At 40.3% G+C, this 16,378-nt stretch overlaps 2 protein-coding genes across 3 annotated transcripts in view; both read left to right on the top strand.

Moving 5' to 3' along the window:
* The window catches only part of kdm6ba (lysine (K)-specific demethylase 6B, a), a 107,967-nt gene extending 104,481 nt beyond the window's left edge, over positions 1–3,486 (top strand). For both annotated transcript variants that reach the window (XM_008435559.3, XM_017310482.2), the window contains exons 20-25: positions 11–125; positions 213–400; positions 482–623; positions 731–857; positions 1,617–1,787; positions 1,879–3,486. In XM_008435559.3, coding sequence (XP_008433781.2) covers positions 11–125; positions 213–400; positions 482–623; positions 731–857; positions 1,617–1,787; positions 1,879–1,896 — 761 coding nt within the window. In that variant the 3' untranslated portion in view covers positions 1,897–3,486. The remainder of the gene's footprint in view (positions 1–10; positions 126–212; positions 401–481; positions 624–730; positions 858–1,616; positions 1,788–1,878) is intronic.
* A 3,097-nt stretch (positions 3,487–6,583) lies between these two features.
* tmem88b (transmembrane protein 88 b) lies at positions 6,584–16,285 on the top strand. Its single transcript, XM_008435557.3, has 3 exons — positions 6,584–6,884; positions 10,172–10,573; positions 15,321–16,285. The coding sequence occupies exons 2-3, from the start codon at positions 10,178–10,180 to the stop codon at positions 15,603–15,605; spliced, it is 681 nt and encodes a 226-aa protein (XP_008433779.1). The 5' UTR covers positions 6,584–6,884; positions 10,172–10,177; the 3' UTR covers positions 15,606–16,285.
* Positions 16,286–16,378: the final 93 nt, after the last annotated feature.

Below are 16,378 nucleotides of genomic sequence, written 5' to 3'. Positions count from 1 at the left end.
TGTTCAACAGGTCACCAGGAAAATAATAACTTCTGCTCAGTGAACATCAACATCGGCCCTGGGGACTGCGAGTGGTTCTCTGTGCATGAAGACTACTGGGAGGCCATCAGTGACTTCTGTGAAAAGTGAGCAGAGGAAGATGGCATGACAATGTTGTAATCAAATATTTCAATCATTCAGTCAATTACAAACCTTTTCGCTTCTCTCTTCAGGCATGGAGTGGACTACTTAACAGGGTCCTGGTGGCCGGTGTTGGAGGACCTCTACAGCGCCAACATCCCCGTTTATCGCTTCATCCAGCGGCCCGGAGACTTGGTGTGGATCAACGCCGGTACTGTTCACTGGGTGCAGGCCGTGGGTTGGTGCAACAACATTGCTTGGAACGTCGGACCTCTCAACGGTAAGGGGGCGCCCTCTGGTGGCTTAACGTAGACTGAATCTGCAAGGATATTTGTCTCATTGTTCAGAATTATGCCTGCAGGCTACCAGTACCAACTGGCCCTGGAGAGGTTTGAGTGGAACGAAGTGAAGAAAGTCAAATCCATCGTTCCTATGATTCATGTTTCCTGGAACGTGGCCCGTACCGTCAAGATCACCGATCCAGACACCTACAAAATGATCAAGTAAGAGCAGATCGAAATGAACAAACTGAGAAGCTACTCCACAGCTACTTATGAAATATAAACCACCCAAAGCCACTTTAAAGAAACATTTTCCAACTTCTTTGCAGACACTGCCTGCTGCAGTCCATGAAACACATCCAGATCCTACGGGACCAACTGGTAGCTGAGGGAAAGAAGATTTCCTATCAGAGTCGGGTCAAAGATGAGCCTGCCTACTACTGCAACGAGTGTGATGTGAGTCTTCATCATGAAACATCTTGCATTTCAAGACTTAGTCGCTTTAATTCAGTGAAGTTAACTATATTCACTTTCATGGAAACGTAAAAAAATTAACCCAAACTACTTAAGGCTCTACAGACTTAAAATTTTTCAAACTGAGATTTTCTTATCTACAATTGGGTCCTAATCCATCCATCCATTTTCTTACACCCTTGTCCCTCAGTGGGGTCGGGAGGGGTTGGGTCCTAATGACCAGAGTAAAAATGCATTTTTTTTTTCATCAGGTGAGAAACTTCTTGCTTTTTTAAGCATAAATTTTCATAAACATCCCACAGAGGAAAATGTATCCCTACTCATTCAAAAGTTTATTTTCTCCATCTAAAACCTGAAAATCTTAGTTCTTCAAATTAGTCTAGAATTAATTTAAAATTTAACAGCGAAAATACATATTTTAAATAATCATTTAAAAAAATCAGACGTCAGTAAAATGCGGCTTTGTGACTAATAATTATCTACCTACTAGAGTTTATTGTAGTTGGGTCAAGATTTTCTCATTTTATAGGAGTTATCTGGCCAAAATGGGGGACAGTTTAAACATTTATAGGTGTTTATGTTCATAATTCATCAAAAATTAACTAAAATAAACTCACCTACAACCAGAATTCAGTATCAAAAAGGCGACCACACAATGTTGCTAAGTCCTACCATTATCGCATCGTACAAATATTTTTCGGGCTGCGTGCTAACGTGCGAAACAAACTCCTCCCGCCGCAGGTGGAGGTGTTCGACTTGCTGTTTGTGACGTGTGAGAACAGCAGCAGGAAGACGTATGTGGTCCACTGTGAGGACTGCACCCGGCAGCGCAGCCCCAACCTGAACAACGTGGTGGTGCTGGAGCAGTACCGCATAGAGGAGCTCATGAGCGCGTACGATTCCTTCGTCTTGGTGAGCAAAACCCTTCCAGCTGTTTGGAGAATCCTCCATCTCAGAGTGACCGTCTAACTGTGGCTGGTTTTTTTTGTTTTTCCCTCACCAGGCGTCCTCCTCTCGGTGACAGAGCTCCCCCCTCTGGGTCTCCTCAGCCATAACCAAAACTCCTGCAGCGCCAGGACAAGAAAAAAAAAAAGAGACAGTTTTCACTTTGGTTTCTAAGCCCACCATTTCATTATTATTATTTTTTTTGCTACTGCTACGATTTGCTGATCATCCAGCTGGATACGTTTACTTGTTACTGTTTACAGAATCAAAAGTGAGAAAAAAAAAAAAAAGAAACAAGCCGCCAACAAAATCCCAGTTTACTCTCAGATGGTGCTCTGAAGCAGAAACCCTGGCAGCAGGGCAGCTGGTGCTGCCGTTGAACAAACTGTGGAGGAGAAACTGTTTCAATGGCGCTTTTTTTGTTTGTTTTCTTTGTCTTGAATACTGAAATTTGTACATGCCGTTTGAAAATTTCGTGGGGTGCTGTCGTTTTCTAAATAATTTATTGTTTGAGTTTGTTTTTTTCTAAACTAGATCAGCCTAGATATATACCACATTGGCCTTGTATTTAGAAAAGAAAGAAAATGAAATTACTAATAATAGAGATATGAACATTTTTCTAAAGCATTAAGTATTTTAAAAATTAACATTTTTTGGAATGCTTCAAAAGATACGGGTTTTAGCAACAGTTTTTTTAAGGGGAGGGGTTGAGTTGTTTGTTTTTTTTTTGTTTGTTTTTTTCCAGATGCTTGTATTTGTTGTAAATCTTGTTCCTATGAATTATACTTTATTTCTTCTGGAGATTAATACTCAGCTGTCACACATCATCAGGTCTTTTGTTCTGTTTTTTTTCTAGCTCTGTATGAACTTTGTCCAGAAAAAAAAAAAAAAAAAAGAAAAAGAAAAATCCGGTGTGTGCTGTACCTCGTTTCAGTATGCAGTTATTTTTCTTTTAGCAATTGTACATTTAATTTAAAAAAAAAATGTTTTCTCTATTTATTGGATATTAATGTTCTCCCTTTCTGATGAACTGTACATTGTTTTTCCTCATTTTTGTTTTGTTTTTTGACACGGTGACTGCTTTGTAAGAACTGAAACGTGGAGGCATCTCTGGCGGTGGACGGTGCTGTTTTCCTGGTGCTTGCCTCTCGACCTCTGCCTTTTCTCTCCTGATATATATTGAATTAAATCTTTATCTTGAATATAACACCACCTTTCCTGTAGATGATAGACACACTGCTCACGTAGAGATGACTAATGGAATGCTGTGTTTGTATCCTCATTAAGGAAAAAAAACAACTAATTTTTCCAAAGTGTTTTGAGAAATGGTAATTTTTTTTTTTTACTACGTAGGGGGCTTTTAGACAAGATTTTTATGATATTTGTTGAATATACTGGGATAGATGGTGCTAAATGTTCTCTTTTGAACAATCTTTTTTTTTTGTCCTCTAAAATTGAGAAATCTATTTTTCCTGTTGCAATATTACCTTTTCCTTCTCTTTGTGGTCATTTATTTATAACTGCACTGTTTTAGCGAATTCACACAGACCTACTTGCAGACACACACACACACCAAACTGAGCCAGGACATGTCTTAAACACTTGTGAATTTGTGTGACATTACTATGACTATTAATTAAATAAACACTTGATAAATCCAGACAAATGGTCCGACTTTCAGTGAAAAAGTTCACCATATTCAGTTGTTTAGCTTCGTGCTGAGATCATTTGATTTAGTGTTAACATTTGCAGAAGTAACCAAGTTGACATCTGCTTAGAACCAGTGGAAAAATGATCTCATCTGGGTCACTTTATTATTTTTAACTTTCTCAAGAACTCATTTTCTTTTTGGGCCATATCAAAATCATAAAAGTTTCCAAGGGCAGTTTGAGCCAGAATGTTTTAATAAAAGACATTAGCAAACTGTTAAAATATTAATAGCTGTTTCTGCATCTGATACTTCTTAAAATTAAATATCCTTTCACATTAATCAGTCTTTCCAGGATTATGCAATTGTTCTTTATTTGTTCTTTTTTTACAATGGTGTTTAAAATATTTGCAATATTAACTTTCTTCCCTCAATTTATTTCTTTTTAAGTATTTACGGGGCACAATAGTGAAACCTGAAACTCAACAGGTTGTTGCCAGGTAACCAAAGAGGGAGTGGGTTGCTAGGTAACCAATGAGAGCACCAACCTTACTCAGCTGGCTGCGAGAGGTTGAGCACCTAAACTTTCCTTCGCCTACATTTCCCAGAATGCCGTGTGGTTCTGGATCAGAGTCCAGTGAAATGACATATTATCTACTGATTTTCTAGTATTGTAATATACATTGTTGATTAATTGTACAACCCTAAAGGTTTATGTTGCAAAAAAATATTTTTATACATCGTTATGGTTTAAATCCTACAAATTAATTCGACAATTTACCATTGCAACTCCATATATCCGCATGCTATGCTTTATATGAGGCTTGTTGAAGAGAATATTAAAGTCCTCTGTTCGGATTGTTTCTTTAGCCTGGGAATGCTGTTGGTTACAATGAAAATATACATGAAAAAAAAAAATGTTTCCGTGTATAAACTGAGGAAGGAGATTATACAAGCAGCCAAACTTCCTCGATAGCAGAGCGGGAAAAAGTGGAGAGCGGGGTAACAAAACTGTCAGAGCTCAGTTTCCTCCCTGATAATCCACAGGCGGGATTAAATTTCTTGGGCTCGCAGAAAGAAAACAGACGCCTTAAATTTGCTTTTTAAAAAAAAAAAAAAAAAAAAAACAGAAACGTACCAGGATGTTAATTCGCTCCAAGGGCAACAATAACCTCACGATTCCTGTTCGCTCCATCAGACGTTATGTCGACGATGCGATGGTGGTTGTGAAATTCGACATCAAGGCTTAAAAAGCCGTCGACAAAAAAAAATAAATAAATAATAATAATAATAACCCTCTGCGTTACCCCGGTTTCTGCCGCTCGTTTGCGGGTTTAACTTTCGGTTCTGATGTGAAACGACAGATTTGGCAGGTGGCCGTGTTGTCGGGTCACGCTGCAGGCCAAAGGGGCAGCAGAGGGACAAGCAGGAGGAAATCCTGCTTTGAAAACACAAAGGAAGACCGACCACCTCCGTCCGTATGTCTGTCCACCCTGCTGCAGGCAGGTGGTGATAAGAGTTCACGTCCTCCTCGCTGCCAAGACAAAACACTTCGGCCGTCCAATCACGTTCCACTGGCGCAATCATGATGGTACAGAATGAGCGCAACTTTGAAGTTTGTTTATGCTGCTCCCGCAAAGCATGGGAGCAAAGAAACTATCTCATCTCTTCTGACAAGAAAAAAACTGGATGTGTCGGGTTTGACCGCTGTCCCTTTTAGTGTCGTTTTTGGAGGAGGGGGCTAATATGTGGACGATGGTGGTCGCGCCGCGTAAATAAACATTGCAAAGCTCAAAGCAAAGGAAAAAGGGTGGAAAATCAGGATCTAACGAGGCTAATTATCGAGTTTGTGCTCTGATGTTTTATCATCCGACTCTTTTTTCCCCTCCATCTCTGGGGATCTGGTTCTTCTTGCTACGAGGAAGCTGCAGATAACGCATTCATATTTCAACTATTAACAGCCCTTCAGCTTTTTCATATTGTTATGCAACAACCTGATTCTGCATGTCTGAAATCAGAAGAGCCATCAGGACAAAAACAGCTTAGAGATGCAAAAGTTACATGAAAGTTTGACAAAACATGTAATTTTTTTTTTTCAAATAAACTATAGCACGTTTGTTGTAATAAAAAAAACATTATTTTCATTTCTAATTTTAGCTTAAAAAGAAAAACATAAAACTTTTGCAAAAACGCAAAACATTTTCTTCTATTGGATGTTGATATTTCAGGAATGTTCATTTTATTTAAGGGTGTCAAAGTAAAAGAAGAGGCAATATATGACATGACAGTATTTATGTCATGTTTTCCTTCTTTATATGTGCACTTATTTAGTTTGATAAATAGCAGAACTTCCAAATAACATGTACTGAAACTTATGACTCTATTTAGAAATAGTGATAATACTTATATATTTTAATCATGACATCGATAAACCCACATTTTTCTAATTTTTCTCCTTTTCCGTTATTTTAACGTCCACAAAACTCTACACTGACATTCAGATTTACATGAACTGTGGGCAAATTCTCTAAAAAGGATCTAAATAAACTACTTTAAAGCAGGGTGTTGAATGCACGGAAAACTTTATTGCATCCTAGCAACTGCGATTGAATTCCAGCTCTGGAAGTAATATGAGGAAATGAGCAGCCTGTAGCTGGCTGTGGATGTTTTGCTTTTTGCTCTTTGTTTTCACTGAGATTTTTGGAAAAAGTACCTGAAAAGTTGCTTTGGAAAAGTTGATCCACCAAACCGAACAATAAACCAACTTATATTTCAGCACCGTCGATTCGTCTGCTCCAAAAGTCTGACTGAGCGGCCCTTCCCCCCCGTTTTCGACTCTCCTGAACCTCAACTTATCAGGCCCCGCCGCCCCATGCTGACCCCTAAAAGACGTACCCAGCCCCCACTGCAGCAGGCAGCATGTCCTGGATATGAGCGGTGGAATGCGTTTCGCTGAGAGGAGCCGCGGGAGAGAGGGTGATAAGTCTGATGGGAGGGGAGAGAAAGTGGGCTGGATGTGGGCGCAATCAGATGGGTGGGCAGGGGGTGAAAGAGGCGGAGGTAAAAGTTTGACATACTTAAAACAAAGACCAGAGGAACTGTGAGAGCTAGTGTTTTCATCAGCATCTGTGCACACGGTGTTGGCAACTAATTTAAAGTTGCAACTAGGACAAAAAAAAAGAGAGTAGAATATAGTGGCTGACAACAGAGATAAAGGAGAGGAAAACCAGAAGGAGCAGCTGGAAACCACCAGAAAACCAAAATCAGAACAGAAAAAAAAAAGCAGGAAAAACGACTGAAAGAAGAAAGAGCGCGGTTGAACCGAGCAGGAGAAACCAAGTGGCCTGCAGTCATCCCGACGAGAGGCGAACCTGGAGGAGGAACAGCTAGAGGTCCAACGGGCCGCACATCACAACGTGAGTACGAGAGCTGCAGCATCTCTCCCGTTTCCTTACGTTCCTCTGCAACATCTGATCTGGGAAAACGTCTACGCATTCCGAGCTGATTTCCCAGATCTAAGAGTTTTAGAGAACCAGAAACACTGGAGCTAGTTTGGCTCAGGTTAGGATGCGCTGCAGACCCGACACGCCGCAGTTAGGTTCTCCATGTTGGCGTCATAAACTTTCCACAAGCAAAAAATTCAAACACCTAAAGAATCTTAAAAGTGTTTTCTGAAGGTTCTTTGGAGAACCGTATTGTTTTACTGACTGTAAAACAATAAATGATGCTAAAATTACATTAAAATTATATACAAAAAGGAGAGAAATAAAAAGTCAAATGAAAATTTCCACTTTTTTTGTTTAAGAAATAAAAAAATTAATAAAATGTAAGTTAAAGCATGAAGCAATTGGTGAGATGGCGACATTTTTCTTTTGATCAGTTGTCTAGTGCCGACAAAACTCCAAAAGAAAAAAATTTGAATGGGAAAAAAAATACTGGCATTCCTTCATTTACAGATGTTTTTGTATTTTCTGCCATAGTGCTTAAAATGTATTTTAAAAAACTCAAACTAATTTAATTGATAATTTTGAATCAGCGAGTTAGACTTCAAAGAAAACCAGAAACACCCAGGGAAAGGTGACATTTCCTCAATTTGATGTTTTAGGTTCATCATCTAACAGGGGAAATAACATTTGCCTAAACATTTAATTATGTAAGTTATTCCGAATGAAAGACAAAGAGCAAAATTAACGGCAATAAAGAAAGTGACGCCCATTTTAGAGTGTACTTTTTTAGTTCGACTCTCACTAACATTTGGTTAGAAATGTCCAGGATATTAACATCAACACTCTAGTTGAGGGCGCGCTTACAGATTTAGCACCAATAGTTTTATTTTTCTAAAATCCAAATGACCAGATTTGCAGACAATTTCCAATCAACAAAGTTTGAAAATCTCACACCGCATTTTATCACCAAGGTATGAATTAATATGAATTGTTCTTGTAATCTATATCTTCTGAGTTGAAAGTAAGACATGTTATGAAGAGAAACTGTTTTTCAGACGACAGTAGGAGGTAAAAGGGGTGGAGTGCGGTACAACTGAGTCACACACACACACACACACACACACACACACACACACACACACACACACACACACACACACACACACACACACACACACACACACACCTTCCTGCCAGGCCTTCCTCTGTGACCTTCCACCTCACAACACTTGGGACAACAATAGACTAGGGGCACGTTAAACAAACAGGTTACATCACACTAATATTTTCTAATTAGTCACTCACTCCACCTGATCTTATTTTAACAAGGGTTCAGAAAGAAAAAGTCACGACAACCCAGTTGATTCTTAATGTTTGGTTTATGATATTTCTTTTCAATTTCATTTGAAGCTTCAATTGCTGCAGCTCCATAAACTTGTAAATTTGACAAACGTAAATGCTCAGTTTTGCTTCTTTAACATGTAGCTGCCCCCCTTCTCTAGAAATTACTTGGGCTGGATCATGAGCGTTTTCTCTCAAAAACAGACACCAATTCAACGTATGAAAATCACAGATCAACTCAGTTTATGTGGCACCACGGGGGGGTCAGTTCTTCTGTTTTCAGCTTGGCATGACTATTTGTTGGCAGCTTATTTCAATTCAGTACAGTTTGCAAATTCGCAAACGGTGTCTTTTCAAAGTATATAAACACATATAAAAACAGAGTCGCTGTTTTAGCTCGGTAATCAAAAATCAAAATGAGTAAACAATCTGTGTGGCCTGAGTTCAGCTGAATGTTGGATGGATTGGAGTTAGTCATTTTTCTGCAGAAAAATCAGTCTTTACGTTCTTAAACTGAGGTCCCGGCATTTTAGCATCAAAGCACTGATATATTAACAAGAGTGGAATCTTTTAAGTGCAGGGACCGTTTTTTTGTTTTATCTGTTACTCCGTCTCATGACCCTAGAGAGGTGAGGATATCCTGTACCAGACACAGCTGCTTATCACAAAAAAAGAAGAAAAAATCTGTCCAAAAACAGGATGAATGCAAACTAAAAGAATCTTGGGTCCAACCAGAACTTCCACTAAAACTCTGGCATCAGAGTTTGGAAACACGAACGTTAGGCGAACTCAAAAAGTCTCATGCAAAAATGTGGTTGAATGAGGTTGTAAATCTAATTCTGCTGACGTTCTTCACTAAAAGCAGCAGCAATAAAACTGTTCTTGTCTTCTAGATAATCTAACACATTATATCAATGTCTAACTGTGGGGAAGAGGAGCATGGCATGCAGAGAAAGGCAGCGCTTTGCAGCAACATATCGGCCCCTATAAATTCTTTTCATGCTATTTTTTATGTTACAACTTCAAATATTTTTGTATTTTGTTGGTTATTTTAGGTGAAAAATCAACATTTGGCTGTGCATAATTGTGGAGACGAACAGTAAAGTTCCAATTTGTTTTTCCTTTACAAAAGAAACCTGGAAACAAGATTTGACTGAAATTGTTGTCTTTTCTTCCTTTTGAAATAGCTAAAGCTAAGTCAGACTGGATGGAGAACATCTGTGAAGATAAATCTTTTAAGTCTTGCCACAAATTCTCAACTGGTTTTTGTCTGGACTTTGACTGGACCACAATAACAACCCTAATCCCTAACCCCACATTAGAATTTATACTGCGACTAAATTACACACCGGGCCACAGAGTCTACTAATCAGGTGACTTCTGAAGGAAATTAGTTTCACATGTTTTGATTATGGGTATTTGAGTAAACACCAAGTTTTCATAGTTCCACTGCAAAACAAACTGGAAAACCACGTATAATTTCCCTTCCATGTCAGGTATGTTCTACCCTGCGTTGGTTTATTCCATAAAATCACAGTAAAATATGAGATTTGTGTTTGCAATGTGGCGAAAAGTGACAAAGTTCAAGCAACCTTAATTTGCACAGGAAAGATAAATCTACATTGTTTAAATATGCAACAACTTCACATCCAGAAAACACAAACACACCCTGACCTTGATGTTAGTTTCATCTCTTCACCACAACACACAAATGGCAATTATGGGCCCCTTTCCTTTCAGCCAATCAGCTCGCTGATGATAATCACCTTTAGATTCAGACACTTCCTCACAGATTAAACATCTAACCTCCTCATGAACCCAAAGTCAAAGAGGCAACTTTGATCAAACTCAACCCGTTTTATCCTGTAGCTCCTGACTTTTGTTGCCTCTTTCTTTCTATTTTTCTCTCTGTACAGTTCACGATGAGTGTGAGCAGCACTCTGGAGAAGGGGGCCCACCACCAGGCCCTGGACCTCTCTGAGGAGCTGCCGCCTCACCTCCATCACCACTCCAACCACCAGCAGCATCTCCACCATTCCAACTCCCTGGCGTCCACCACCGCTGTGGGCGGAGGTAGAGAAACCCCGTCGCGTGTGGTCATACCTCCTCCGTATTCCGCAGCCGAGAGCGGCGTTGGGGGCGGCGAGGCCCCTCTGGAGCTGCGTGGGTCGCTGGACTGCTGGGCCTGCTCGGTGTTGGTGACGGCCCAGAACCTGGTGATTGCTGCCATCAACGCTTGCCTCGCCGCCGTTGTGTTCGGCACCATCCTGACCCCGGCCATCGTCATGGTTGTGTTCGGCTTCCTGTGTCACTCTACGGTAAGAAATGACGGTTTATGCATCGATACCGAAGATGTATCGTATCGAACCCTGTCGGAGAACCGATACCGCCTTCAGCTAGCATGCAGCTACTAGGGATTTTCCCCCAAACAGCTGCTGATGCTACGTTCAGGTACAGCTGGGATAATAGGGTGTCTAAATGAAAACGACACCGATGCGATTTAAACGTGTTTTATTCCCCAGTGTTGACACGGTCTTACTTACATTTAATTGTTAATTCGACTGTTTTCAAGTGGTTATAATGTCGTGTAACCTGCCTATCCTGTACTCTTCTTATGCTGCTTCAATCATTGGAGAAAATCCAGCCACATAGTCTTATGTTTCAGAACATGACAAAATCTAATTAATTGCAAAATGAAAGAAAATCCTTGTTTACTGCCTTGAAAAGTAGAAAAAAGATTAAGTTAATTAAGTTTTCTTGACTGAAGCAAACTGAAAATGTGTGTGACGTTGTGTACTTTTACACTTCAATCAACCATTACAATATATGTTTGTCATTTTGATAGATCAGCAGCCTTAATGCATATTTGCAAAGTGGATTGATAAAAAAAAAAAAAAAAAACAGGCTGTCCAAAATGTTCAGATTTGTTCTCCTATAATCAGGACCATCATGTTCCCTTTATTTACCACTTTGTGTCTATCGCATAAAATAGCAATTAAACACTACAAAGGGGCTGGAAGATGGTTAAACCCATCCTTTTATGAAACATCTGAAAGTGCTAATCTTCTAACTTTGATCCAGAAGTTTGAAATAGTTTTGCTTGAGGCGGAGGGTGGAGTTTTGGCTCCATCTCTGATGAGAGATTTCATAATCAGATAGATCTGACGTTCCTTAAGATGTCGAGGAGATGGGAATCTGGAGGGAGCAACTGAGCCAGGAGAGCAACTGGTTTCCTGCAACTAAGTAATAAACAAAGAAAATAATATTAAATGTTGTCAGTACAGAAACTACCTGTGTGTTATTGGCTTTAATCATCCTGAATTGGATGAAAACGTCATCCAGGCTTTGTGGTTTTGTCCAAAAAAAAAACTTTTTTTTTTTTTTTTTTTAAATCGCAGACCTCCCTTTAATGACCAGAGAAGCCAGGATTCTCTCCGTTCACATGTCCTCTCACAATAAGACCTCATGTGACAGCAGATTAGAGGGGGATTATCCAGCCTCTGGCATGCTGGAAGAACGAGGCGAACCAAAGGAATAGGAAATACTAAGAATTCAAACTCAACCAAACTACAACCAAATTACAGGATTTCTCCGCTAGGAGAACATTAAAATGACCCAGTATTTAAAAGATCTAAAGTGATTTAAATCTAATCTAAAGTGCACAAAAAAAAATCATAACAGATTAATAAGAATGACATTGACTCTTCTTATCAGAGAACTAAGTAAAACCCTGCTGCGTCCTTTGGATTTAGGCTAAATGTCAGCAGCTAACCTGCGCAGTCGATTAACTGACCGCCATCAGTGAGAGCAACGCTATAAAAGCAGGAGTTTAACACAACGCCAGGGCGGAAAGACATCAGAAATGAACTAGAGGAGCCGTTTTTTGTAGCCTTTCAATCTCAGAAGTCTTATAAAACCATCATTATCTCTAAACAATTCGAGGTGTTTTAAACAGTTATCAGTCCTCCCAACCCTGTGAACTGTGATACATTTATGACATCCTTTCCTTTTCCTGCAACTGTACGGATATATTCAATTTTACATGGACATAAAAAGAGATCCGGCCTCATCTTAAGAAGCTTAAGAGTTTCTTCTGTTCCCCAAAAAGGTAGGAAAAAATGTTGATTTAGCCGCTCCTAATGTTCCAGCTACCTCCCAGATGGTTTTGTTTTGTTTGTGCAGCCTGACGATTCCCCTGTTTGTGCTGCACTGACATCTCCCAATGCAAATACAAGCACAACATTTGGGATCGATTCAAGACTTTGAGGGGGAGCATCCCACGCTGGTCTGGGAAAGTTGATTCAAGTTGACTGACTGTAGAAAACACCAGCAGATTAAGCTACATTTCGCTGCGATTTCTGAATGAATAAAGCTTCGACTTTATTCATGTTTGTTGTATTGCCCAACAAAAACTGTATTTGTTGGGCAACTTCATGGATTCTGAATTCAAATGGAGTCAAAGCAATGGATTTGCTGCTGTCAGTTTTATTTTCGATGCTGCTGAGGGTCTGGAAACCGTTTCTGCTCTCTGCGTTTTTGTTTGGACACTCAAACATTCGTCTCTCGAAGGCCGATAAGGATGATTCAGGCCATCTGTCTCTCAGCTTCCCTCCCACATTCAAATCGCGATCCCTTCACCTCTTTCGCCCACTCCCTCTGTTATTGCTCAGCAACAAGTGTTCAACAGGATGCACCGAGAAAACAAGAGATTGGGACCTTGTAGTTCGCCATACGGTTTGAGCCTAATTCATTTTGTGTAAAGGGGTTTTGCTTTTGAGAGGGTGATTCTTAAATGCTGCCCATAAAGGCGAGTGTTTTGTTTAAGACTAGCGCCTGTCGTCACCTTGTACATACCACACGGAGTGCGTCATCTCCTGCTTTTATCCGTGACCTCTTCCCTTAAACGCAGCACTGTGCAAAAGCCTTGAGGCGACTCTCATTTCTTTATATTTTGCATCTTGTGATGGTTTAACACAGTCTTTTCTTCATTTATACTTTTTCTAATCATTTTCAGAGGAATTATTTTGTTTTGTTTTTTTTTTAAAAAGCTAATTCAAACTAGGGCTGCATGATATTAGGAAATGTTGCAACAGTGACAATATTTAAAATATCAGGCGGGATACATCACTTCTGACTTCTTCCCTCTCTTCCTCATCTGTGCTTCCACACCTCTGTCACTGTTAGTATTATGAGCAACGTCAGTGATCTCTAATGCAATCGTTTGCTGCTCTGACACCTAGCTAAATATTACATTAGCGTGAAAAATGCAATTTCACAACACTTGGAATATATTAGCCAACAGTTATTACACTCCAAAAAGTGTAGAGATGCAGGATATACAGGCATCAGCATTGGTGTCAGTCGATATTTGTCATTTAACAAATCGGTCGAATATGTAAAACTGTCAATATTAATAACCAATGTTTTTTTTTTTCAATCTTGTTGTCGTTTGTTTTTCCCTAATGCTTTGCTATATGAATATTGTGCACACTGGTATTGTGACCACCATGTTTTTGCATAACACTTACTAAGATTAAATTACACTAAGCACGCTTAATAAATGTAACTGAGTAGTGGAACTGGTTACTACCCCCTCTGCTTTTTAGAAGGTAATTGCTCCTTGAGTTTTTGAAAAGTCTTGAGAAGCCACATTTTGGCTGCTGAGTGAAAACAAACGTCCATCCATTTTCTTTACACCCTTGTCCCTCAGTGGGGTCGGGAGGGTTGCTGGTGCCAATCTCCAGCTAACGTTCTGGGTGAGAGGCGGGGTCACCCTGGACAGGTGGCCAGTCTGTTGCAGGGCAACACAGAGACACACAGGACAAACAATCATGCACCCACACACTCACACCTAGGGGCAATTTGGAGAGGCCAATTAACCTGACAGTCATGTTTTTGGACTGTGGGAGGAAACCGGAGTACCCGGAGAAAACCCACACATGCACAGGGAGAACATGCAAACTCCATGCAGAAAGACCGGGGCCGGGAATCAAACCCAGAACCTTCTTGCTGCAAGGCAACAGCTCTACCAACTGTGCCACTGTGCAGCCCGCTGAAAACAAATGTTTTGGCTAAAATTCCAGCTGTCCAATAAATCTGGTACCAAATGAAAGACAAACCACACCATTCTGAAGACCACACACATGCTGCTGGCTAACACACTTCAGGCAGGAGAGAGAGAAAACTGCTTTTGGCGCTTCCTTCTGGGTGTAGGGAGGACAGAAACCTCCCAAAAGATCTTCCTTATTCAGCTACAGAGTCTAAAATGTGGCGAACTTTGACACTTGATGCTCTTTTGGGGTTTAATACATCAACTTTACTTCCTCTTTCTTCTGCTTGCTGACACAGACAAAATGCAGTTTTTAATGTTAATTAAAAAATAGTAATGAGACATCACAACATGGTAACCGTTAAAACCAGTAATTGATGGAAAATTAGTCTAGACCCTGGAAAAACATTCTGAAATGCTTGAGAATTATAAATACCAGAGATGCACCGATCCGATGTTAACATCTGGATCAGTCAAGATATTAAAAAAATGAACAGATCAGGTGTCAGTGACAACGTAGTCGATCCAAAAAGGCAGATCTATTCAGTCTAATTCTATGCTTTGTGCTCTGAGAGACGTTATTTATTTTACATTATATCTAGAATTCCTAATTGAATTTCTGAACCATTTGAAAGAAAGTTTGTTGGACTTTATTTTTACATGTTTGACCAAAGTAGTCAACCGTATTGTTTCTTTATTATTCATTTTACATTGGCTGTTATATTCCAAATTGCTCTGACTGAATAAGTTAAAGTTGTGTTGCTTTTACATGTTTGTCCAAGCTCAGGAAGCTACTGCTGTATTTAAGAGTGCTGTTCTGGTGCAGAGTTATCAAATATGTTTGTAATTTCTTTATCGGATCGGTGTCAGCTGATGCTAAGCCTCAGATATCCGTATCGGTATCGGAAGTGAAAAGAGTGGATTGAATTTAAGGCAGTAAAAAAGAAACGGCCTTTTGCGCAGTTCTGTACCTCTACCAGAGCCTTCACTGCGGTTTTCCTGATCTGCGTCTGCAGGTTCGCCCCCACGGCACGACCCCCTACTGCTCCGACCTGCTGACTGACGGAGGCTGCGTGGCTCTGCTGGTGGTGGGCTTCCTCCTGGTCACCCCTCTGCTGGTCCTGGCGTTGGCCGCGTACTGCCGTCTGGCCCGACACCTCCAGCTGGGCCTGTGCTTCATCCCGTACAGCCGGGCCGTGTACAAGAACCTGCCGGCCACCCAGCACCGCGGCCTGGGCACCGGCTGCTGCGGCGGCAGAGACGGAGGCGAGAGCGGCCGGAAGGGAAAGGTCTGGGTGTGAGAGAGGAGAGAGATGGAGGCTGAGACGGAAAACGGGGGTGTGAGGAAGACTATTTGATGACACGAAAAGGGAAGCAGGATGAAGGTTGGGTAAAATGATTCAGAAACAGGAGGAAAAAATAAAACAAAAGCAGCAGAATGTGTGTAATGTCTCATATCAAATCAGAACAATACCTGGTGTGGGAGGTTACAGGTGTGTGTGTGTGTGTGTGTGTGTGTGTGAAGGACAGATTCCAGTTGTACTGACATCATCCCGATTACATTTCCTTTAACTGGAACTCCCCTCTCTGTTATAACCTTCAATTATTAAAAGTACAGATTACGCTCCACTTAATGGATTTTAATGAATGCTGCCGGTTTGCAGCTGATTAAACTAAAGGATCAAAATGAAGCCACAGATTGAAAACAAAAAACTGCCGCAAAAAATGTGGCAAGTTTTATGCAAATGCAGCATATTTACCGGACATGGAGCCGTCTGTGACTTTCCTGAATAAATCACAGGAAAGAGGAAATCTGAAAATAGCGCTGCGTGACGACACAGAACAGATTTGTCTCTTATCACATTTACATCATCATGGAAAACTTGTACTTGTGAGCTCGTAGTTTATTGTTTAGCTTTGTGAACTTTGCCTGCATCATTTCCTTTTTTTTTTTTATAAATAAAGTTCTTGGATTTTTCAAGAGTTGTTTCTTTTTTTAAAAAAAAAACCAGTGAGAGAAACTGACTTGATGAAATGCTTGTTCTAATTTAACACGTTGGCTTTACTGGCATAT

Source organism: Poecilia reticulata, chromosome 18 (assembly GCF_904066995.2).
Source record: "Poecilia reticulata chromosome 18, P_reticulata-male-v2, whole genome shotgun sequence".
Lineage (NCBI taxonomy): Eukaryota > Metazoa > Chordata > Actinopteri > Cyprinodontiformes > Poeciliidae > Poecilia > Poecilia reticulata.
The sequence above is the reverse complement of the archived record's forward strand: the minus strand, read 5'-3'. Positions and strand labels throughout refer to the sequence as shown.